This window comes from Heliangelus exortis, chromosome 1 (assembly GCF_036169615.1).
Source record: "Heliangelus exortis chromosome 1, bHelExo1.hap1, whole genome shotgun sequence".
NCBI classification, from domain to species: domain Eukaryota; kingdom Metazoa; phylum Chordata; class Aves; order Apodiformes; family Trochilidae; genus Heliangelus; species Heliangelus exortis.
Genome location: NC_092422.1, coordinates 97730574 through 97754868, shown reverse-complemented (window position 1 = coordinate 97754868; position 24295 = coordinate 97730574). Strand labels below are relative to the sequence as shown.

Sequence of the window (24295 nt, the reverse complement as noted above, 5' to 3'; positions counted from 1 at the left end):
AGATGGCTTTTTGTCAAATACAAAAGTGGACTTTAACATCTTTGAGGCGATGGTGTTTAGGCATCCATGAAGATGCAGCTAAAAAGAAATGTCTCTTTAACAAGGAGGAACACTTTTCATTTTTTGGATGTGGTAGAGGTCAGAGAAGGGGATTTTTTTTCTACCCTGGTAGTTTTATGGATGCTGGAAGCACCTCTTGTGTTTTGGTTTTTTTTGTTTGTTTGTTTTTTTGTGAGGCTCCACTTGCATGTGCATGTTTGCACTACTGGCTTTGTTCTGAAATATTTTAAAAAGCTTAACGAAGTCAAGAGCATAACAGCAAAATGGTGAGTTCTTAGGAGGGAGTTTTGGACTGTTTCTATAATGTTGAGCCACCAAAAAAAAGTTATAAAATTATAATTATTTACTTTGTTGAAGGATTAATATGTATCAGTCTTGCTGCCTGTTGATATGTGCTTTGTTGTCTTACCTCAACAAGCTTTCCTAAAATACGGACCATATTCTGCTACAAATGAGTTACTTAGGATGTATAAAGAGAAAGGGTTATAATGGTTCCAACATGGTTTCTAACCTGAAAGGATAACCAATGAGCATAGAATAGAACTTGCTTTCATGTTTATTTTTAAAATACTTCAGAGTGCATTAGAATAATGAGCTAGTTACTGATAATGGAATGAGAATAAACAAGGCTGTTTGTATGGAATGGCAAATTAGACGTCAATTATGTGGCAAAGCAGCACTGAAGTATGTAGCAGACTGGGAATTAAGCTGTAGTGTTAATTGATTATGCAATCATTTGATAGCCTTTGGTTTTATTGCAACGATTCTGAGAGTGCATCATAAACTTAAAATCCATTATAGGAGAAGCATTATGTTCTGTACTGAGGGTAACCTCAGTACTGCACCAGCCTCTGACAACAATGAAAAACTTCGCTTAGTTTTTTGCAGCAGTTTTGTATAAAGTAATTAGATGGTTGTGCATTGTTCTGACCGTAACTATGAGTACAATTTGGATTTACATCCTTTAGTGTTTCAATATGAATATCTTTGTTTCGGCTGTTGATATAACTAGTTAAATGACAAATGTGCTCTTAATCTTGTATGTATATATTTTGTCTTGTTTAAATTAGATGCAAGTCTGCCAAGTGCTTCTACTTGAAGAGGCAAGATGCTACAGCATTAGCTGATTAATACTGTACAGACTCTGTGCAAGGCCACAGCTTCCAATTTTTTTTCAATTTGAAGAACACTGTAGTTTTGGTCTGGTTTTATACCCCTCCCAATGTTTTGCGTCTCTGTGGGAGCTCACCAGATGGCAAGACAGGCCACTGGCAACCCACTGTACCTTTAGATGTTTTAAGATCTATACTTATGCTAAATTTGATGTCCTCCTCGCCAAGCTGCCCACTCCTTTTTTATGGTGTGGTTTGGTGGGTCTCGCTTTGTCCTCTGCCCCAGTTCAGTCTCCTAAACTAGCTGCACCTTTTTAATTTTGGAGTTAGAGCAATTGCCATAAATTCATAACAGTTAGGCTCTACATGGTTTATAACCTTTAACAGCATTCTCTGATGCTGCAGTTAGTGCAGGACTCCCTGCCTATTGTTAGGGGAAGGACCAGGCAGTTCAGCAGACATAGTAAATTTGCTTGTCTCTTTCCTGCTTTGGACACAATCTCTTTCTGCCGCTTCCCATTTTCTTATTCTAAGAGTGGGGGACCCGTGTCTGTGGAGAAGAATGCCAAGACAAGAGGAAGGTAAAATGAGGAAACAGAGTTGTATCAAGTACAACAAGCATAAAGGAGCAGGCATCAGCATCCATCTATGGCACAGGTTGAGGAGACACAGGTGAATTATGTGGCCATTCAGGGCAGCCGCATAGTTGTGCTCTCCCTGGTAACCTTTGACATTCGGTTTTAGTCCTTTTTAAGAAAAAATACTGTCCTAGACCTCCATTTTGATGGGATGTATCAAGAGGTTTTTAGTTCTGCTCAGGGAGCTTCTGGAAATTGGCAGAAGGGGTCTCACTTTAACAACTAAGTTGAAGAAAAAAAAGGAAGCAACCCTGGCAAAAACCCCACTGCTAGAAACTTTTGTCCTCTGTGATTCCACTGAATAACATTACCTTTGTGTATGAACTCGTACTGAGTAATAAGACTCCTGGGTGTGGGATGAGATGGAAGGCAACTGAGCCAGTCTAATCTTACTTGGTTACTGGTGCGTATAAATACTGTTCCAGTGCCACTTATACGCTGGTACCATATGTATCTTTAATGGTATTTAATTGAGATTAAAGAAGCTCTTGGAGTGGATGCTCTGAATGCATATTAGGAATATTACTTAAAACCAAAAGTCTTGATATGATAAACCATAACAAGTCTGAAGGACTCATAATGGCCTATCATGTCAATAAAATGCACTTAAAAATCCCCAAGTGATTAGAAGGAGCCATTTCAGTCTATTATATCAACTGTGATATGCTGAGAGCATGAGAGATTTATTTTTCTTTTCCGTCCTCTGTTTAAAAATAGGAAAGAAGGAAATTAAATCATAATAAGCTATGTTCAAATAGAATCAAGGTACTAAAATAAACCCATAGAAGGCGATTTAGAAATTAAGGAAGCCCATGAAAAGTTCTCTCCAAGCAGAGAATACTCTCATGTTACACTTGGTCTCTCATTCCTGAGCATCTCAGGGTAGTTAAAGGGTGGAGTATGTGCTTGCACCAATGTTGTTCTTGCATGACTGTAGAAGCATAAATTCAACATTTAGTGGTGAGAAATCAGAATCATTTTGGCCCTTGTACCAGTGATGACCTCTGGCACTTGCATAAAGGTAAAATTGAATTGCCTTTACTACCCCATGTGGTAGTAAATGCTCAGTAATGTCTCCAGCAGAGGGAAGTTGTGATGCTTTCCCATGCTGGTAGGACAAGCAAAAGGTAAGGGAGTAGCACCCAAGCACTTGAGGGCATCAGGGGCCCTGATTTTTGTTTGTATCACACTGGGAGACCTTCAGCCACAGATAACTGCTCTAAAGTAGCTGTTTCATGTTATGTTTCTATACTGGAGACAGTCTCTTGGCCTGTGTTTTCCCTGTGTGTTACTCAGCCTGTTACCCATTTGCTTTTTGTCACCTTGACTGACCCACAAGGCTCATGCAGACCCAGCAGCCTTTGGGAGATGGCAGGAGGGGCTGCCATAAGAAATGTACTTTGGTGTAAGTCAGGAAGGAGATAATTTTACAGATTGTTACTTCCCTGGTCTAGCATGAATTTTAGCTAGGCAGAAACGAGCTGAGAAGCCATTGTGGATCCCTTTTATTGTGTATTTGTGGGCCCTGCATTGGATTACAGAGCTGGTCTGTTAGAATTTCAAACAGATCTGAGCTGGCTCTCTTTTACAGGTTTAAAATAGCCCCTGGGGGCAGATTGCTGGTAAAATCCGCGTTGCAGCTCCCAAGGCTGGCACAGCAGAGGGAGAGGCCAAGGGCTGTTCAGTAGCTCAGAGTCCAGCTCTCAGCTGGCAAGCTTGACCTCTGCAACACCCACATTTCATTTGTTTAATGTCAGAATAGATTAAGAGTATTCTGGGAAAGGGATTTTTTTTTTCTCTCTCAACAGTATTCCTGCTATTTCACTTGCAGATTCTGTGTCTTACATTTAACTCAATGCTACATAGTCCAGTTTCATCTTCTCCAGACCAGAGTCATGCCTGCTCTTGCCTGTATGGAATATACCTGTTAATTCCTGCAACCCATTCACATGCTCAGGGTGCCCCTGGTGTGGAGATGTGTGGGGCTACAGCTTTTGGGTGATTCTTTAGTGCTGCTGCTGGCAGACAGGCAGAAGAGAGAAAATAAACAGGTTGAGGAGGTAGGGAAAAATGAGCTGGTGGAAGCCAGGGGAGGGAATCAGTGGCGAGTAAACACAGCTGAACAAGAGGAAAAAGATGTTTATGTATGCTTATTTAACATTTGTAGTGGGGAAAAATGCAAGTGTGGCAGGACGTTTTCTCTCCTCACAGTGCTGTGAACCCTTTGTCTATTTACGTGCTGCTATATCTGAGTAAGAAATTGGGCATTATGCAATATTCTTTATGACTGGAATGCATACACCGAGGTTTGACAGAGGCAACTTTAACTGGTCCAAGAGAGTCTCGGTGCGAGTCTCAGCTGAAATAACAAGCCAGAATACACCCATTCACATACATACTTCTACACATCTGTACGTGCATGTGTGCATGGTGTCTAACAAGGGAGGATGCTGCTCATTGGTTGACCACTTGGCAGAAAGAACAATTTAGCAGTGACTTAAAAACATACACCCGATTAAAAAGGAGGTGTTAGCCTAAGAAACACGCAGAGACTGCATATTAATACCATCTCAAATTATCCACGCTGGGGAAAACAGCAAGATCAAAACACAGCTTCATCAGCGGACGTCTGACTGCATGTTCTGGAGTACTATTCCAAGATTCATTTTTCCTTCTTTCTGATATGTTATTGTGGAGGGAGACATGTAGTTGAACAAAGTGATCGATGAAAGAACAAATAAGGAGCAAATGCTAAGAGTATTCAAGATAAGGTTTTTACTTGAAAATCACAGGCATCTTTATTCTGTAGAAATCACCGAACAGAACATTTTTCAGTCTATTCTGTTCGTTTACATAAATATTCATTTGACAGACTTCTGTTTCGGGCAGGCAGAAGGAAAGAAATATTAGTAACAAAAGCCCTACAAATCAGAGGCAGGAGAAAATAAGTTGAGAAAATAGTTTGGGAACAAAGCCAAACCAGCAAGCATTAGCATACCATAAGCAAAAGTACAGTTGGTATTACAGTTTTAAAATCTGATATTATGCCTTAGTATGTTGAACTAGGACTGTAAAAGTAATTATAAAAATTTAAAGCATTTATGAAATTGACTAAATTGCATCTATCAAAATGATCATACCAAAGGCTTTGTGCAGGGAGAGATCAATAATATTTTGCAGTTTTAAAATACCTTGGCTTTTTGTCCCTTGGGACCTTAGAATAGCATTATGAGAAAAAAAAAATGAGAGGGGCATATTTACAAATATTTTTAGGTTGAAAAAACATAGCCTTTTAAGGCAGACTGCTTAAATAAATTACCTACATAAATCATGTATGCATATGATATAGATATGTATGCATATCTACATAGATATCTACATAGATCAAGTATGTCATATGCTTTATCTAGCATGTAGTCCTCTTATTACAGTTGTGGAAATAATCATGACTCAGTGTGACTGAGACATTTTCCTACATAAAATTTTTCTTTAATAGGAGATTCGTGTTATTTACTGAAGAACAATACTTACACATCAATGCTAGTATCAGTAAATTAGTGTATACTACTTTTTTTTTTTTTTTTTTTCCATGCTTTAAACTAAAAACAGGTGAAGGAAGGGACAGGTTTGTTTGTGAAAGCTTGTTGAATACTAATGAGAAGAAAAATCATCCCAGTCATACTGAATAAATTCTGTAGGTAGTATGAAGGATTTTCAGCAATCCATATTGTCCTTGGACTTGGCTGTTGCATTGTACTTTAAATGGAATTGATTGTGTGGTTGTAATGAAAGTAACAGATTGATTTCTATACAGAGTTACACAGAGTAAATAGAAAAATGTTCTTCTCTTGACCTGCATCCATAAACTAAAAATCAGTGACTTTTGACCAAATCCTTAATAAACAATGTAAATGAACTATAGGAAAGCAGAAGGTTTCTTTAATTTTTATACCATTTCTGTTTATTGGTTTTGTGGGCCTGCTTCCTTGATTTTTATTTTATTTTGTTGAGGAATTCTAATAACTGTATAGCATTTTGTCTTCAAGGAACTTGGACATTTTGCTGTTAGCATTTTTGGGGAAAATGTATTTTAACTATTTTCTTTCTTATTCCTTGTTCCTTGACTACATTTCATTTTCCTTTATCTAGATAGAATATTTATGATTTCCAGTACCTTCAGTGTTAAACATTGTTGGTATTGCATCTTTAGGGGTATACGACCCACACATTTTTTAGTTGCTATTGAAACTGTCATAGATTATTTCTAGTCTGTGCATTAGAACTGGATAGGTAGATTAATCACTTTATGTTTTTATAAAAGGAGGAAAGCTGTTGATCGAAGTTAGATGCAACATTCTTTCTATTTGAATAAACCCCAATGAATGCTTATGTGTATTGCAACTATTATCTCAGTAAGAGGCTGTAGGTATTTTTATAAGCAATGTTTCTTATTTTGTTTTCCGTGTGTGAGATCGTGGTTCAGGCCCCTGTAAAATGAACAGTCTAGCTTTTCTCTCATCTCTCTAAATTCTCTCACCGAGCTATACACTAGAACTGCAAACAGAAAGACCAGAGTTACTGCATTCATCAGTTTCTTGGTGAATTTTGTGACTTTATTTTTGGTGCTTAGAGTTTAATTTCTTGCTGAAGTAAAGCAGTGCATTGTAGCGATGCACAAACAAGAAGACCAAAACAATAGAAACCCCAACTCACCGACGGCCACCGCTACTCCATTGTAGCTTCCAAAGGAACTCTATTCTTCCCAGCCCACTTGATATCCTGCAGGTTGTGGCAGTACAATTCACAGGAAAAGCTTAGACATTGAGCTTGCACGCTTCTTGACTCCATTTTAAACCCTTTGTTCACACCGGGGTGGCATTTTTTCACACCACATGTGGCAGCTTTGACTCCTATCCAGCTTGTCGTATAGAATCAAAGTCTGTGGTTCCTTACATTCCCAGTCTTGTCTCTTGAGCCTCTGTATTCTTTGTAGCTCCCCAAATATTACAAATCTTAATTTCATTCACAGTTTTTTTTTATGCTTTATAGGGTGTGGGATGAAACAACTGTACCTGCATGCTGAGATTTGTTTAAAATCAAAGCTGTTTGCAGGAGAGGGGGAAGAGCTCTTTTTTTTCCTCCTTCGTTCCTTTAAAAAAAAAAACAAACCTCAGCACTGGATACTAAAAATGATGTAGTGAACCCGATATGTTTTTAGTCAGCCTGATGTATGTTTTACAGAACAGAATTAAAATAATGCTTAACTGCAATATTTTTAGCTTTGCAAAAGATATAAGTGCTCACAGTGTCATTCAGTATTAAAACATTGTTTGTTCATCTTGAGAGATGCGTACTTTTTTTGTTGCATGCAGGCATGATCTCAGATGCTCTTTTCCCTACTTTTCCAAAGACAAACTTCATCAGCAATTTTACTGAAAGTTTTATGTGCCCTAATTTCAACACTGAATTCTACTTCAAACTAATTTTAAAGAGAACAGAAACATTCCACCAATATGAATACCCCTAAAATATACGTTGTTTGGAAGTGTATTGGTAGCAGATATGTTGCTTAAATTAATGTCATTTGGTGTAGCAAAAATGCCACTTGACTCCTTAAACAAGTGCTTAAGTATGTATTTCTCTCTAAGAAACTTCACAATGGATAGCAAGTGCAGTGTGACATGGATTTGGATAAAAATTGTCACAGGAATTAAAGTAACTTGTGTTTACACTTTCTGATATATGTTGAAATGATCAATGAAAAATAAATGGTTGTTTCATTTGAAAGAAACATTCTCTGTTCTATATATACATTTATAAATCTGTGTGTTCATTCTTATTACTTCACTCAGCTGCAGATAATAGAATAATTTCTCCTTAGCACATATGCTACCCTGTACATTGACATGACACCCTAATAAATATTTTGACTTGAGAGCTGTTGTTTGTTGCTATTTGTCAGGTGGCTAGAACGGTCTTTTGGCTGCTGCTTCCTTTGTGAGCTGAAATATTAAACTGTATGCTTTCAGTCTAGCAGTTTTTTTATTGTATTTTGATACATTTTCTGACTGTTCATTCTTTCTTTAAAAGTATAGTGCTGTGGTGTTCTTAATGCAAGCTACTTATTCACCAAAATTTATCTAACTGCTTGTGATGTTTTAAAGATACTTGGTTTTGTTTTGCACTTTCTTTAAAGAATGAAATGAAATGCTATTATCTAAAAGAATAATTCGGTAGTGCAGCCTATCGAAAGACAAAATTTCAGTATTCTTTTTTGCTTTAAAAAAATAAGTTAATAGTAATTTCACATGCATAGTTTAATGCCTTTTCCTTCTGTTCGTTCATGTAATACTTGCTTGAATTATTGTTGAATCATTTTAGCTGGTCTGATAAATTTAGCAGCACTGAATAGCAGCAAGTCTTTTCCAGTTAGCCTTTATTATACATTTTAATCTTAAATCTGGAAAGTATGAACTAACCCTTCCTAATAATTTCTTTTGAATTAGAAGCATGGTTTTCCTAGCTCTGACTGCTAATCAGTTTTTGTGTAAACAAAAAATACAAAATACGTTAAAGTAAATATTTAACTTGTGGTTGTTTGAGGTTTTTTTCTCTGTGGTTTTCAAACTTAAAAAACACATTTAGAATCTCTGTCTAAGAACAGTTTTATTTTGATACTAAATCATACAAAATAGATAGAAATGTTCTCTGAGAAAAGCAATGATTACTTTATTAACACTCGCATTAAAATGACTTTTTTGAAAATTAGCTATTGCTTTAAAAAGTAATTAATCTAAATTAACATTTCTACATACAAAATGAAATCTTGCTTACTTCTTTTGCCATGTATTTTAGCAGATTCTGCAGTTTAACTAACTCCATGCCCAGGCATTCTGAGTGCAATTTTAGATCACTAAATAAATTGTTATTATATAAAAACTGAAGCAGTGAAAATATAAATCCTGTCGGAATGCAATACTGCAATTTATGCTAAGCAAGTCTTTTCCAAAACACATCATAAGCTAACAAGCATAAAAGAGACATGCAAACTTACCTATTTACTGTTTGAATTTTAAAACAGTGACTCAGAAAAGCAATGCACACATTTAGCAGAAAGTTATTTTGCTGTCACAGTTATCTACATCTAAACTTGGTATCAAACAGCATTTTTAGAAGACTCAAGTGTGACGCAAGTACGAAGCAATACAAGTTCAATAAGTGTATCAAAATTAGTTTACCTACTTCCACAGCGCATATTTACTGAAGAAATGGCATGATCTTATTTAAGTGTCATGAAGCAGAAATATAGAAAAAGCATTTATCAATATCCGTTCCAGAGAATCCCAACTTTTATTTCTCGGCATTTCTTACTTTTCCCCATGTTTCTTCAGACCCTCTTCGCGTTAACATTTCTTCTACTTCCAGGGAAGAGGGGAGGGGGAAAAACCCAAACAACAAAACCCCCAAAACAATCAGCAAAAGCATAATTGGTTTACATTGCCTTGCAGCTTGTGGCCTGTCCTCATATTATTAAATCAGATCATACATACTCCCCTAAAATTCAGCTTGGAGTAATCCTCTGCTACTTAAGGCTGGATGAAAAGAGTACTCATTGTGAATTATGTTTCATCTGTCACAATAACCTTCTTTATTCTTTAGTGCACCTCCCCTTTGCCTGCGGCAATTAGAGAAAATAGGTATGCCTTTAAGTATGAGATAGTGGTATCTCAAAAATATATATACTGATGTCATATACAGACAACGCGGGGTAAGCAACACCCCGAAGAATATATAAGCCCTTTTTCGATGCGATCCGAATTTTATTAGAACTGGGCAGAGGCAGGCATATTTTACAATGAGTAGGTGCTGATAACTGTCACTAGGTTATTGTTTTGTTTTTTTTTTTTTGTTTTTTTTTTTTTTTGACAGGCAGTGGTCAGAGTTTGCCATTCTGTTAAAGAGTAAAAACGTGCTTATCGACTGATTTCAAGAATGTATCATTTTCCACATTAGCTACAATTCTGTCTTTTCTATTCAGTAAGTGTTAGAACATCTTTTTCTTCGTTTTCCCCTGAAATTCCTAGAGTTCTATTAAACTCTTTGACTGAACACTTCAGCTACATTTTCTCAGTGGCTTAGCTTAATTTTCATAATTTCTTGGCATGTTTTGCATATTTTCTATATGATTTTTTTAAATGAAATTAATCATAAAAAAGAAATAAGCTGGCCAATGAATATCAAAAATGTTTGTGTAATAGTACAGAACAAGAAAAATTATTTTAGCACTTCCATGTTATCAGATGTTAAAATTACAAATTATTTATCTTTGCATATCAAGGGGAATGAAAGGAGATAGTATTCTTTTAGCATTTTAGCCACCACTTCGAGGTTATTTTATCTATTACAATATTTGTCTTTCCTTACCACTCTCTGCTATATTTTTATTTAACAAACCCAACAAAAAACCTGCTCTGTTTGCTGGATTTTTTACTTTCTGAATTTACCTTGCAAGCTTTCCAAGTTCACTTTTTTTCCCCCCTCTGTTATTTTTAGAGCCTTATGGTAACAAACCTCCAGTAAGTACCTTGTTTTGAAATCCCTCATGATTCTGGGCTATTCATACTGATCCAGCCTCCCTTGCACTTTAAGAGGGCTGATGTTCAGCTGGGAATGCCTAAAAGAGAAAGCACCTTTAAAAAAAAAAAAAAAAAAAAAAAAAAAAAAAAATTAAAAAATTAGGTGCCGGATCAAGCAGATTGCAACAAAGAGATTCTGTCGTGCAGCTGGTCTAACATCAGGACACTGTTATTAAAGTACCTAAGCGATAAGTATATTCCAAAAAACCAACAATACTTGTGAATAAAGGAAGAAAGAGAGTTTGGCCCACTGCACAGGTTTGGGCACAAAAGTGCTTGCTAAGCTATCTATTTCACACATGCAACGACAGAAGGTTCGATATTCATTCGATCGATGACTGAAAAGGCACAATGGCAAAATCGGACGGACTTCTTTTCAAATACAGATCTCCGATGTCCCCCTACAGTCTGCAGTCGCACGGCTGGTGGTGTGGCACAGACGGAGCAAGGGTTACATCAAGGCTGTTCTCTGGACCGTGCAAACAGTCTAGACCAATGACCTGCAGCACCATGCCCTTTGAAGAAGAGGCAAGTTCGGTCACGACGAAGAAAAATCAAGGCGTACCCCTTTTAACAATAGGGAGCAGCTCGTGGCTGCAAAGAGGTAAGCAGGGGTAAGCAAAAAAAGGCATCTGCTTCCATGGTTACAGGCCAAGCATGGGAACCTTGCTTTTGAAGAGGGACGGTTCTCAGGCTCCCTCACAGGCTATGTCATGCATTATAAGCAAAGGCAGGTTGAGCTGAAATCCGCAGAGTTATTTCAGAGTAAAATGATACGCGAGCACATGGCTGCTAGCAAAAAAAAAGTCACATGACTGTTCAGAAGCAGGCTTGCACTGCTTCCGAATCCTGGCTCTCGTTTGGGGCATTTTCCTCCTCTTCTTTGCCTTTTTCTCTGCTGTTGCAGCAAACGAAGGAAAGTGGGAGAATGTTTATGCAAAACAAACATTAGTTTGATACACAAGATTCCGGCTGTTCCCTAAACTGGAGAAAGGTCAAGGGTCAATGTTTTTTCATGACAGGGCCACAAATCCTTTTGTTAGCGCAGCTCTACCAAATGCCATAGAAAATAAGATTTTGTTTTTGTTTTTAAGTGCATGTTATTATAACTTTGACAGAGCATAAAAGTAACGAATTTCTATCTCTCTGCAATAACTTTTTGTTTTAGTATTTTGCCAGTTACTTTTCTCCCTTTTTCATCTCTAAAATGCTAATTTTCCAGATTTGCACTCCTGGCAAGGCAATAAAAAATGCACACAAAATCAAGACATAACAGTTTTGAGTTGGTTTTTTTTTCTTTCTTTCTTTCTTCGGTTTTTTTGTTTTTTTGTTTTTTTTTTTTCCTTTCTTGCAGGGGGTGGTGGGATGGGGAGTATTATCTGCAGGACATAGGTGGTAAAAATGTGATAAGTGAATATAAGCCACTGGTGTAAGCCATTAACCTTTGAGAAACGTTATGTTTGTACTTTGTTTCTTTTTGGTTTGTTGTTTCTTTAACTGCAGCTTTTTACACTTCCCCTTCAAATATTAAAACTCTATCTGCTCCAGCATAAGGGGGCTTGTTTTATTAACTGTATTTATTAAATCTGTTCTTTGAAATTTAACTGTTTGTGGTAGCTTGGAAATTTTAATGGCTTACCATTTTTATCAGAATTTTACAGTTAAAGTGTTTGCTTTAAGGACTAGTAGCTTCTAGTACTTATTATACATTGTTCTGTTTTATTACCAGCTACAGAATTTGTGTTCTTATTATCAGTATGAGATTAATTTGATTCAAAATATTATTCCTAAAATTGAAGGAGTGGGGGAGTGGACTAAATATCTGCTGAACTGTCGAACAGAGTTTGAAGTTTAAGGAACACTAATAATTACTCCAGTCATTTCCATCAGTATTTTTTGCTACTCTATTAACCACAGGGTCCTGTGGTACTTCGTAGAATTTGTATTGCTATGCTGTAAATTTAATTAGTATTTATGAGTGTAACAAGGGAAGTAGTTTCTCCAGGTGTATTCTGAAGTTCTGTTCGTCTATAGGATGGTTTGATTTAACCTTAGACTGGGGACTGCAATTCAAAATGAGAGTGTGTGTGAACCAACTGTAAGTTGCCTCAAAATAGTGAAAAATGTCTTGGGGCTACCCTAAATGTTCATGGGCCAAAATTATCTAAGAAAACAAAACAAAAAAAGCATGGGACAACGTAAACACGCAATATAAACAATTACGTATTGATAGCAAAAGTAGGAAGCCCATTATCTTAAAATGATTGTGATCTGGATTTGTTGGATTAGTTCTGGTTAATTTATATCTTGCATATTAATTCAGTTTTAGATAGTCTTTGACATGATTGCAAATTGTACCTTTTCTCCAAAAATTCCATTAACTAGTCCCATTATCATAAGAGAAAAATCTATTTGCTGATCTTTTGTGATGCCTGTTACACATAATATGACATTTCGGTATTCCTGCTGAACTATAGATACATGCTAATGATGATAAATGCATTTGTATACTGACTGCAGTTTAGAAATTCATACATGGTGTGGAAGTGGTGTGCCTTAAGCTTTATTTAAACCGTTAGAGTCTATTCATTTTTGTTTATTACCTTCAACAATAAAGTAAAATATTGAGTACTCAGTCTTACATGGATGACATAAAGAGTGCAGAAGCCACTGCTGTCTGCTGAATTTGGTATCCGAATCCTGTTCAAAATTCAGCAATGCAGTGGCAGCAATCTCTTATTCTCATGCTAATAAAACATTAAGTTTTAATAACAAATAAAAAAAAAGGAGAGGGCGAGGGAGAGATTTGCTCCTGGAAGAAAGATTTCTTTTTTTTTTTTTTTTTTTAATAAAAGGTCTCCCTCTTGTTCTTTTTTAATGTAATGGATAAGAAAGTCATCTCTAGATTCACAGCAGTCTGCATAGTGCACCAAAGGGAGGACGTGATCTTAATTATATTAATGATAATTTCTTGAAATAATTAGTCTTCTTCTGCAAGGAGCTGAGAATAGAGCATTGCAATAAAGGCTGTGTAGGACTTGGTGTTTAAGAGGAAAGGTCCATCTGTATTAGTAATGAAAATACAATTGTGAAACTGGTAAGTTTTATTTCTGTTCCTGTGTTAGGGTGGCTTTTACCATGTGTTGATGTGTTGCCCTGAAGTATGCACACTCCTGGCACTCTTGTGTTGCTGGTACTGAAGTTCTAAAAAAATATTGGATTTCACTGGGCTGGTGCTTCAGTGACAGGCCAGCTTTGCACCTAGTTAGTTCAAGCTGAAGTTCAGGCTGCCAGTTGCAGGCATTTTACTCAGTTAAAGCCCATGATGACTTTTAGCCTGATACTTTTCCCCTTTGAGCCATTCATTTATATGATGGAGCAAACAACCTAAACATTTTATTCCCCTCCTTAAATATCAGGGCTCTGAGGGCTTCAAGAAGCCACGCTATCAAACATAGAAGCAATTCAGCTTCTCTGAACAATGGGAGTGAAACACTGATTCTGAGAACAGGGAGGAGGAGGGCTTTTCTGTACTGAAGATGTGTCCTGGATGTTGTGATTTGCATAGCAAGGATTATCAGATGCCATTTCCTTCATAATCAATGCCATTCATGCCCCTGTTGTCTTCAGTATAGTTTAACACCAGCACTTCATGATGTTATGCATAATGTTGTAAGTCATCATTTCTAGAACAAGAGTTTCTCATGTTGCATATCCTAATAATCTACTGGATAAACAAAAGGTAGCAAAAAGCAGAAGGCGGCCCAGGTTTTAGTCTGGTGATACAACAGGAATTATAGTTAGCTGAAATGTCACAGTTTCTAAATGTGCTGCCAGCTTTAATAACCACCAAAAAACCTTTGGTTTTCTTCTCTGGACTCATCCTATTCTACATTTGCTTAAAGACAGATCTTGACTGTAGACTTGGTAAGAGCAATAACTTGGATAAGCCTGTTTAGCAAATAATTGTCAATGCCTAGAACTGAATTGTTTCCCTTTGGGTAGTATGGGAAAGTCTCTAGGCTTTTCCCCACAAAACCAAGGCACCTGATACATGAGTTAAAGCAGTTAACGTTTAGTTATTTGCTTTAGATACTGTATCTGGCTTTTATTTGTTATTCAAAGTTGAGAATAAGTAACTGCATCAACTTCAATATAAAACAAGTTAAATCTCTCTGGCTGTTGAATATTCTCATTTGTCTATAATGACCACCACAAAAAACTCTAGGAAGTCTACTTAAGTATTTGCTCCTTATTCTATTCTCCCCACAAATGGCTGAATGTGAATGACAGATGCAGGATAAACTCTTGAGTCAAGTGACCAGAAAGATATATTTTCTTACTCAATAGCATAGCTTGATGATATTTTGTCCTTGAAATGGAAGTTTTTCTGATTCCAGGAACATCTGAGGTATATGACATTAATTTCAGTATTCTCATTTTCTGGCCCTCTGGTAAGCAGTAGTCCCTTTCTTTAATGCTTATGTTCTGTTTATAGAATGGAAAACTTCATCATTACTGAAATAATGTTAATCTGAAATAACCCGATATTTCTTCTAGGTTTTTAACAGGCAGTTGGAGAACAATAATTAAGAGGTTTGTTCTTGTGTACCAGTTTGAGATCACAATATTTGTGGTATGATCCCATGTTTCCTACAGAGACCCCACCATGCCAAACAGTCATAGAATAGTAGAATCATAGAATAGTTAGGGTTGGAAAGCACCTCTAAAGTTCATCTAGACCTCTCACTAGATCACATTGCTCAAAGCCCCATCCAATCTGACCTTGAAGACTTCCAGGGCTGGGGTGTCCATGTAGGGGGTGACTACTTTTTTTCTCATTTGATTTCTTCCATGCATACAGTTGAGGAAGAGGGAGTTCTCAGGATAAATATTGGCTATATTATATACACATATGCCTTTGACAGAATTCTTACATGTTGTTTTGGAAACAGGGGTGGAAAATTTCCATGTGTTTCTATCTGTTGGAGAGCTGTGGGTGTTTTACACTACTGACCAGAAAGAATTCTAAAGAAATCTTGTATTACTTGTACATTTATGAGTAGACAACCTTGCAAACTAGAACAAGCGTACAAAGTTTGCACACAGCAATATCTGAAAGTATATGTAGCAGAATGCAAAATGGGAACAGTCATTTCAAAGAAGACACTTTGAAAAGGTCACCATATATGCCCCAGTCATATATGCCCACAGGCATATAACAAATGTCACGATCAAGGACATTTTTATGAGAGCTCTGGTCTAAAAAAATAGAATTGAATACTTGATAACTTTTTTTTTGTTTATGAAGGATATACTGTCTCATTGTTTGACATGAATAAAGGATCTTAAACAATATCCTGAACAAAATCTTTCATATTTCTCTGAAATGACATATTTCTGTGAAATTATGCTGCCATAACTGAGATTTTGGGTCTGTGTTGTGTGAGAATCCACATAGTATTTCTTCACCCATTAGATCTGACTAGGTGTTCTTTAAGGCCACAATTTTAAGCAAATATTTTTTCCCACAATTTTATTTGACTTTTCTCAAGGTCATACTGAAGCCTGTCTGTCTTTTATTCATGGAACAAGGCCATTTAAGGAATATTCTTGTTGGCCAGATTAATGGTCCATCTGTCCTGGTGCTTATTTTGTGACAGTGGCAACAAGGCAAATAATTTAGGGAAAGCACGTGGGCTTCTCTGCTGTCTGTGGCCCCTTTCCCTTGTACTCCCATGGCATCCATCATTTTTGGATCTGTGATGTTAGGAGGGACATCCCTACCTGGACCCTTCAGTATCTGTATATGGATCTTCTGTCCATGAATTTGTCCTTGAGTTAATCCTTTTGGTAGTGAGGTTGTTAGATGTTTGCATTTCTGAAAGTTTCCTTAGTTTCATTTTTTGAACACGAAGTAGGATGAAAAATACTCAAATGACTTCTGCATTGTTCTCACGTTTCTTTTAGTCTTATAAATATTCTGTAATTTGCAATTTAGTTTGTGATTGACAGTGGTTTGGATGGAGACTTTGCCCAGTCATAAGGAATTTTGTCCAAACACTTGTGCCACATGAAGAATTGTTCAAATGCTCATATGCAAACAGGAGTGGTGAGAGATGATGAAGACCTTCATCATGAGATATTTAGTCCAAACAGTAACACTTTTTTTTCACATTGCATAGCTCATATTTGCAAAATTTAAGGCAAAATTATAAGATAATTTTTAAATATTACTGTACTAGGAGACCATACAGGATCGTAACTGGTCTATGGAGGTGAGGGAGAGTATTGAATTCTTTCTGATTTTAATTTGTTCTTTGTGAAGCAAAATTCTGTAGCTCTTCCACTGGAGAAAATGATAGAAATATGTATGTGCTCTTGTTTTATTTTAATGTTTATCTTTTGCTATTCAAATGTTTGAAGCTTCTCATTTAGATGTAGTTAAAGTGTTTTGATCAAGATCATCCTACTTACTTTTCAAGTCTACATACTTTCATTTTTGCTTAATCAGAATTCAGCATCTTGTTTGCACATTTGAATGTTATGACAATCTGATTTCCTAAAAGACCTGTTGCTCTTTCTCATGTTCTAGTCTAGAATATCAGTTGGCAAACTATAATCCTGTCACATAATTATACAAGCATTTGATTTTTAAGGGGAAATTGTGCTACCTCTATTTATCATGGATTTTAAAGGTGAACTAGAAGAGCCACTTTTAATATGCAGTTCAAAAGTAGTCATTTTGGAGTAATCCAGAGAAAACTTTACAACTCAGGGACAGCAAGGAACAGAGAGAAGATAGCAGTCTGAAAACATAAATTTGTATCTGTGATTGTGTTGATTTCTGCTATTACCTGGGATCCTGTGATTTTTCAAAAGGAAATGAAGGAGATGATTATATTATTAAGCCACAAATTAAGCTGTTTGGTTGATCCAGTATAGCTTTCTCCAACTGAGGTATTTATTTAGACCTGGTCACTGAAGAGTATTTCTAGGGCACAACAGATTTCATCCAGTCAGAATACCTAAAAATAGATGAGATGAATCATGCTGCAAAGTGTCTCTGACTATAAAAACAGGTTTGTGGTGACCAGCTCAGAGGTGCTGCTTGGAACCAGCTAAGATGAATTTCATTCCATGTGACTGAGACACCAATGTAATATGTCCATAAATCAGTTTGTGTAATTTAAAAATGTATCAAATCAGACCTTTCAGACTGTGAAATAAAATTACTGATGCCTCCATGTAAGGCATTACAACAGCCTCCCCAGGAAAACTGCCTAGCATTCAGAGCACCCAGGTTACTTAGGTATAAGAAACAGAGAAAGGCTAGTAAATGAATAGTGGGGAGGCAGAGAGAGATTATTGTGAGGATTTATTTCTCTTCAATAAAATAAAGGCCAAGAGAAATTATGTACTGTGGGGAGAGGGCAATTGCAAGCAAAGGGGAGCAATCATTTACTCTGAAAAACAGAGGTGGGACAGAAGTAACTGGAAGAAAGTCAGACTAACAGAAGATTTCTAGCAATCACAACAGTAGAGCTCTGGAGAAGCCTCCCAATAAATCTGGTTTTGTTTTTCCACACATATCTGTTTGGGAAGTGTAAAATGATACATTTATGAAAGAGAATGTGAAACATGATGGCCTCTGATAGCAGGAGTCTGGACTTGATATGCCACCACTTTGATCCTAGGAGGGAATGTGTATGCATGGCTGCACTTATTGAAGTTACAATAATTATGCTATAGATATGCCTGCACTATCACTGTGAATATGTTGTGGTGCTTCTTTAAACTTGTAATTAATACTAATTGAGCTCTCAGAAACTAGAGGGTTCCTCATTCAATAACGCTGTGCATTTGCTGAATCTAACAACAGTTTAATAATTTACCCCACTTCTTGAAAATAATCCGTGTTCATGGAGTTAAAGCACTATATAGAATTTGGTGGTAACAAACTCCTTTGAGGATTTCTTGCTGCATAAACTAAACATTTTTGCCAGAATAGTATTTCTGCTACATGTGTTTTCCCTTGCTATTATATTATTTCTTGTACTATAGATTAATACCTTTCCTGATAAATTCTACTTAACTCAACTCTGTGTTTAGGCACATGTAGTTATTTGTACTAACAATGAGTAAAGTGCAAATAAGAAAAAACATGAGGGCTGGGCACAAATTCAAGCTGTGCATTTACTAATAATCTATAAAGAGAGAAAAAAAGAATTTTTAGGTGCTAAAATTCAGTCTGAAAATGCAGTTGTTGTCATTTTATAAAAGTAATAAAAGTGTGACTTTATACATAGCTCAGCACACAACTGAATATGAAGTCAGGAGAGTGTCCCCTGTTTGTAACGTGATGAGAGGTTGTGGTTCCTGCAAGAGAGGGTGGGGTGGTAGTAGGGGTATAAAATAATTTACCTTCTTTGTGTCTTGCTCCCTGCCTGTGTCTGCTGCAGGCCTCGGGGAAGCAGGGTCTGAGGGCAGCCCCGGTGCTGCTCCACTGCTTGGGCAGGCTGAGCTGGGTGAGCTCAGGGTAAGGGGCTCTGCCTTCTGCTACTGCCTTGGTTTGTTATCTGCTGGTGTATGGTAATTCCTGCAGACTTGTTAGCCTGAATAAATTCATCAAACCTTGGGGAAAAAAACCCCAACCAAACAAAAAACCCCACAAAAACCAAACCAAAACCGCTCCCTCTTTTTTTTGTCAGTGTATTTTGTAATTATTAGACACAACTTGACATCTTTCCTTGCAACAGGGCTAATTTTAAAATAACCAGGTGAAAGTCAGACGCTTAAGGAGTGTATTGCACGAGTCCTGTGTCCTCGTTCTGATGTGCTGTGTCTCTTCCAGGTGTCCAGCAGCACTTGGCAGCACTTTTCACCTGGTTGCTGTTTCCCAAGGAGCAGGTAAGCCTTCAGACCATTACCCAAAGTTTCAGTAGCCAAGTCACCATCAGCAGCCTCTGTTACACTGTAAGACACGCAGTGCTGCTACCCCCTGTCCCACGGCTTAGGAAACACTCCCTTGGCATTTGAAGTGGCTCCCAAGAAGCAGTCATGGTGCTTATCCTCATGGCTGTCAGGGCACAGGACTGGCCATGGCCAGCAGCTGAGGGCAGCCCCTACCCCAGCACTGGACCAGGCTGGGGTCTGGACACTGCAGCAAGGTCAGGCCCTGAGACAGGTTGAGGGAGACAGGTTGTGACCCACTGTGGTGACCAGAAACCACATCCAGGCCCTGAGGATTGCTCTGGTGGGGATGTAGTTCAGCATCAGCAACATTGGTAGATGGGAATTTCGTCATTTGATGCCTTCATCTGGATGCAGATTTCCCCATGAGTTTCTAAGGAAGATTAAATGGCAACCCTTTCACTTGTGGGAAGCCTGGCATCACCTTGATGTGCTTCACAATATTTTTCCTTATGCATGTGACTAATTACTTCACACCTTTCATGGAAAGTGATAATATTTCAAACAAGAATGTGGATTGAACCATGGAGTTTAAATTTTTTTAAAGTTTCTATGTTTTGTGCCTTTACGCCCTTGTATTTTATCTTTGAAGCAGGGAAGGATTTATTTTTTAATTTAATCTGCTATTTATCTTCATAGCAAGAGTGATTAATTCCTGAAACAAAATTGTCAAAAATTTTGCCTTTTGCGTGATATAAATTTTGACTGACTTCAGCTTTGACCCATTGTTTCCTGCTGACACTTTATAGAAGGTAGTTGTTTTCCTATAATCATTGCTATGTATTTGTTGAAGTCATCTAAAATAGATCTGATATCTCTTAAGACTTTCACTGTAACACATATTCTCCAGTATTCAGGTTTTGTTGCTCTTCCTTCACCTCTATTTTTCCCATATCCTTTTCAAACTCTACAGGAATTTTTAGGATTACTAATGAAACTGCATCTGGAGGGAAAAGCATTGTCTGTAACTCCTACTTTACTGGCCCTTAGAACATCACAAGTTTATGCAGAGTTATGCTGTGTCTTTCTGATCTAAGGATGGATCTGAGTGCATGGTTATTCACACAGGTTTTGCATTCTCCACTGAAAGTAATTTTTGCTAGGTTCATACTAAAAATCCCTTGTTACCTTTACTTTTCCTTCAGATGTTAGGAATAACTTACTTCTTATGTGGTGGATTTTGCTCATACTTCCCACTGATGTGAAAGTGCAATCTCCAAAGAACATTATGTCATAATGAAAAGTTATGAAAAGGCCTTCTGAATTTTCCTATATCTAGAGATTGTCTTTAGTTCGAATGACATTTACTTGTGGTGCCTGACATCTAGTACAAATTTACATAAACTGGACCTACATTTTTGGGTTTTGTAGAGGAGCTGGTTATGAAAAGTGAAATATTCAGGAATATTAGACTTAAGTGTGAAGAACAAGTGTAGCTAGTGGTTTAATGTTGAATTAGTAGAAAGTAGTCATAACACTGTATTCTTAAAGAGCAGGAATTCACCAGAATATTGAAAGTGGAGGAGGAAATAGAGGCCAAGATTTTCTTTGAAATAAATTGAGTTTCATTGCAGTGGCAGTCCTAAAGCCAGGTTTGATGGAATACTCTTTGGCTTCCCTTCACTTTCCTCTTCTCTCTTTCCAAGGCTTTACAATCCTTATTCCTTTCCCTCCTACTTACATGTCCTCATTTCCTTCTTTTACCATGAATCTTTGTTAGGTCTTGAGTGCTTCCTTTCATTTTTACGTGTCAAAGACCATTTTCTTTTTTTGCTGACCTTGGTTTCTCTCAAACTTCTATTTGTCCATAAAATCCAGGTAATTTTTTTTTCTTTTTTTTTTTTTTCTTTTTTTTTTTTTTTTTTTTTTTTTTTAGTTTTATGGTTTTTCCATCACTGTACTTACTTTTTTTGTATATCTGGAGAAAATTCTGCTCAATTTTTATTTTTCTAAAAACTAAAAAGCAAGAAAAATAAAAGGATCTGAATCTGTACTTGCAGGGTAGTGGAAGCCAGCTGTCCAAACAGACTGTGTATTTGGTCATAAATTTATTGAAAGATGAGTGTGTTTTATTAAAAAGAATGCACATTTTTGATATTTTTTTTTTGCAGTTGGCATAGAGCTGAATATGAACCAACTTCATCATTCTGAATAGTAACATTATTTGAATAGGAGTGAAGCCATTTTATTTTAACTTCTTCCAAAGCTAAAGAGAATGTGGAGGGATAAAAGACAAACAATACTCTTTTGACTACAATCTATGGATAAGTTGCTCCTGAAGCTGAATATCCTACAGAGCAGTCCCCATCCACCAGATTACATTATTTTTACAGTGCCTGGCCTATGCTGACAAAAGTTTTCATACTCTTACCTGCAGAAGCAATTCTTAGCTTCTGCATTAATGACAATTTAGTCTATACGTAATACATTATGTACTACTTGCAGTATTTTTGCTGTGGATGATACCCTGATTTTTTCATAAGTCAAGAAGTCTGCACAATGTATATTTTTGCCAGTTGTGCATGTTGTGCATTTTTTCCCCTTCTTTTGAGTCCCTTAGTAATTTTATTTGGTATACATTGTACAAGCTTAAGTTTATTATGCAACTTACCCTGTTATTTCTGGGTAAGTTACACAGTCAGTTCTGTTTGGGAATTATATTTGGAAAAAGGCTGTGGCTGGAAATAACGTCCCCATTTCTCAAATTGGAAAAAAATATGGTACACTGAAAAATAACTGTCTGGGATGGTATATGTTAAAAACAAAACAAAACAAAACAAAAGCATAACAACCTTGTAGGATACACTGATCAAAGTTGATCTGAGCTGTTAGTCGTTTGGCATTCAATAGAAGGAAACTGGAATAGCTGTACGTGTAGAAAAAAAAACCCAAACAACAAACAACCAGCATTTCCCTCTTGCTAAAATACTCAGAGATAAAGAATGCCATTGTTTGCTGCACATGTGGCAACCAGTCTGTTTTAAGTTGAAGTTACTGCCATCTGGTGGGGAAAATAGTATTACAGCACAACTTTGGAGGTGGTTGGTTACTTTCTCTATGTGAGAAACTGGCGTGCGTGGGTTTGTATTTATATACACACCTATACAGAGGAAAATATAGATAGATCTATATATTAAAGTCTGGGGATGGTTTTATAAGAATTTGAAACCATTTGGTGATATGGCTTGCTAAGCAGAGATTAGTCATGAGTAAGAAAATGTGTGAAAGAAAGTAAGGAAAACAAAAGGTAGAGACATGAAAAATGTATGCTGTGGTACTGGTAGTGCACCCACACTTCTGGCCTAGATTAACATAAATTATCAAGTACAAAGCTTGTCCCCAGAAGACTTTTTTGTACTTTGTGCAGCTGGAGATTTCACATTTTGTGCAGTGTTTTTTGTAGTTTTTTGCTATGCTAAAGGTGACTACTGATTACCAATGCAAAAACATCTGGGCTAGCTCTGCCTTAGTGGTCTTTATTTTGCTTAGGTTTTCTCTTTGGCTTGACAAGCTTGCTACCCCTTGAATCTTGATACATACTTGTATTAACTATTGTCTGATTCTTGAAGGATCAGCCCAATAGAAATGGCTTTGTATGAGTGCACCAGTGGGGTCTGTGGGGCATCTTACACATATGAACTCAGTTATTTTATTTCTCAAGGAATGAACACTAGTGTTAGATGTAGCAGTGGTGTTAATGATAGGCATAATGGTAAAGAAGAGAAATTCGGTTGTGGGAGACAGTGTCAGATACCCATCTTTAGTAATAAATTGCTTAGTAGCCATATGAGAATAATAACTAGTATCCAGAAATTGTTCTTATTTCATCATTGTAGTCTCTGAAGACTTCAAACGAGATTAGGTCTGCTTTATGTACAAATTCTAATAGGTTTTGTCCTTGTCATATACTGTCTCTTCTTTTGGTAGAAAACAGTAGAAATGGTCCTTTTCTCTTAATCTGCAGAATAAATTGCCATATTCTCTACTAAGAGGGCATATCTTACTAGGATTTTATCAAGTGTATCTTTACATGGTATTTTCTCATTCTAAAAGTCAAAGAAAAGTTTGTGGGATCCAAGGGTCTCAGGGGGTGCACAGTGGTGCTGTCAAATTCTGTGTTATCCAAAGCCAGCTGACTGCATGCATCATGTCCCATGGCAGAGTAGCTTTTATCCATGTGGAAGTGCTGAGGTTGGCTGAGATAAAGCTGAAGGATGCATACATAGCTTCAGCTTTGCTCAGGCTTGACTGTCTCCAGGATGTCAGTGGCACATGGTTAATGATGAACACTTGCTGCAGGACTTTAGGGTTGAGGCCTCTGGACTCTGAGTTCTGGTACTTTCAGGCCACTGGGAAGACTTGCTTCAGGCCCTTGTGAATGTTAGGACCTTGTGAACATAACATTAGGTTATATTTGAAGATATAACTAAATGCTATTATCCTGTACTTTCTTACAAAAGGTGTATTATTTTAGTTACATTCCATTGCCTTTTTAAAATTTTCTTTTTAGGAACATTTTTCTTCCGTAGAAATCTTGCTTTGGTGGGCTTTCTAATGCTGTAGCATACAGCATTAGAAAACATTTTGTTTATTTGCTGGCTTATTGGCCTCAACAGTGTCATCCCAATGAGGCCTGCTGAGTGCTTCTCCTATTGCTTGTTACTTTCCTGTAAACCAGCTGGATTGAATTGCAGGAGCTGTCTTCATTGATAAGATTTGGAGTTCTTGTGAGCAGCTCATGAGATTCTTGGTTTGAACATTTACAATGTACTTGGTCTAGTCTGGTATGTCCAGAAGTTATATTCTTGCTCTCCTAATCATGAAAATCACTAACAGGTGAAGGAGCCCAACAATTTTATGAATTCCTTTATCCTTG

The 24295-nt window shown here is 37.0% G+C and overlaps 1 protein-coding gene across 8 annotated transcripts in view; it reads left to right on the top strand.

Annotated features, from left to right (window-relative positions):
* Nucleotides 1-24295, top strand: part of LOC139801345 (uncharacterized) — a 250803-nt gene that overhangs the window by 82144 nt on the left and 144364 nt on the right. For 7 of the 8 annotated variants that reach the window (XM_071755443.1, XM_071755423.1, XM_071755406.1 and 4 more), the window contains exons 1-2: nt 9770-11050; nt 19301-19356. In XM_071755443.1, the coding sequence (XP_071611544.1) occupies nt 10798-11050; nt 19301-19356 (309 nt within the window). In that variant the 5' untranslated portion in view covers nt 9770-10797. Of the gene's footprint in view, nt 1-9769; nt 11051-19300; nt 19357-24295 lie in introns of those variants that run through there. The other variant, XR_011728173.1, reaches the window with a different exon arrangement.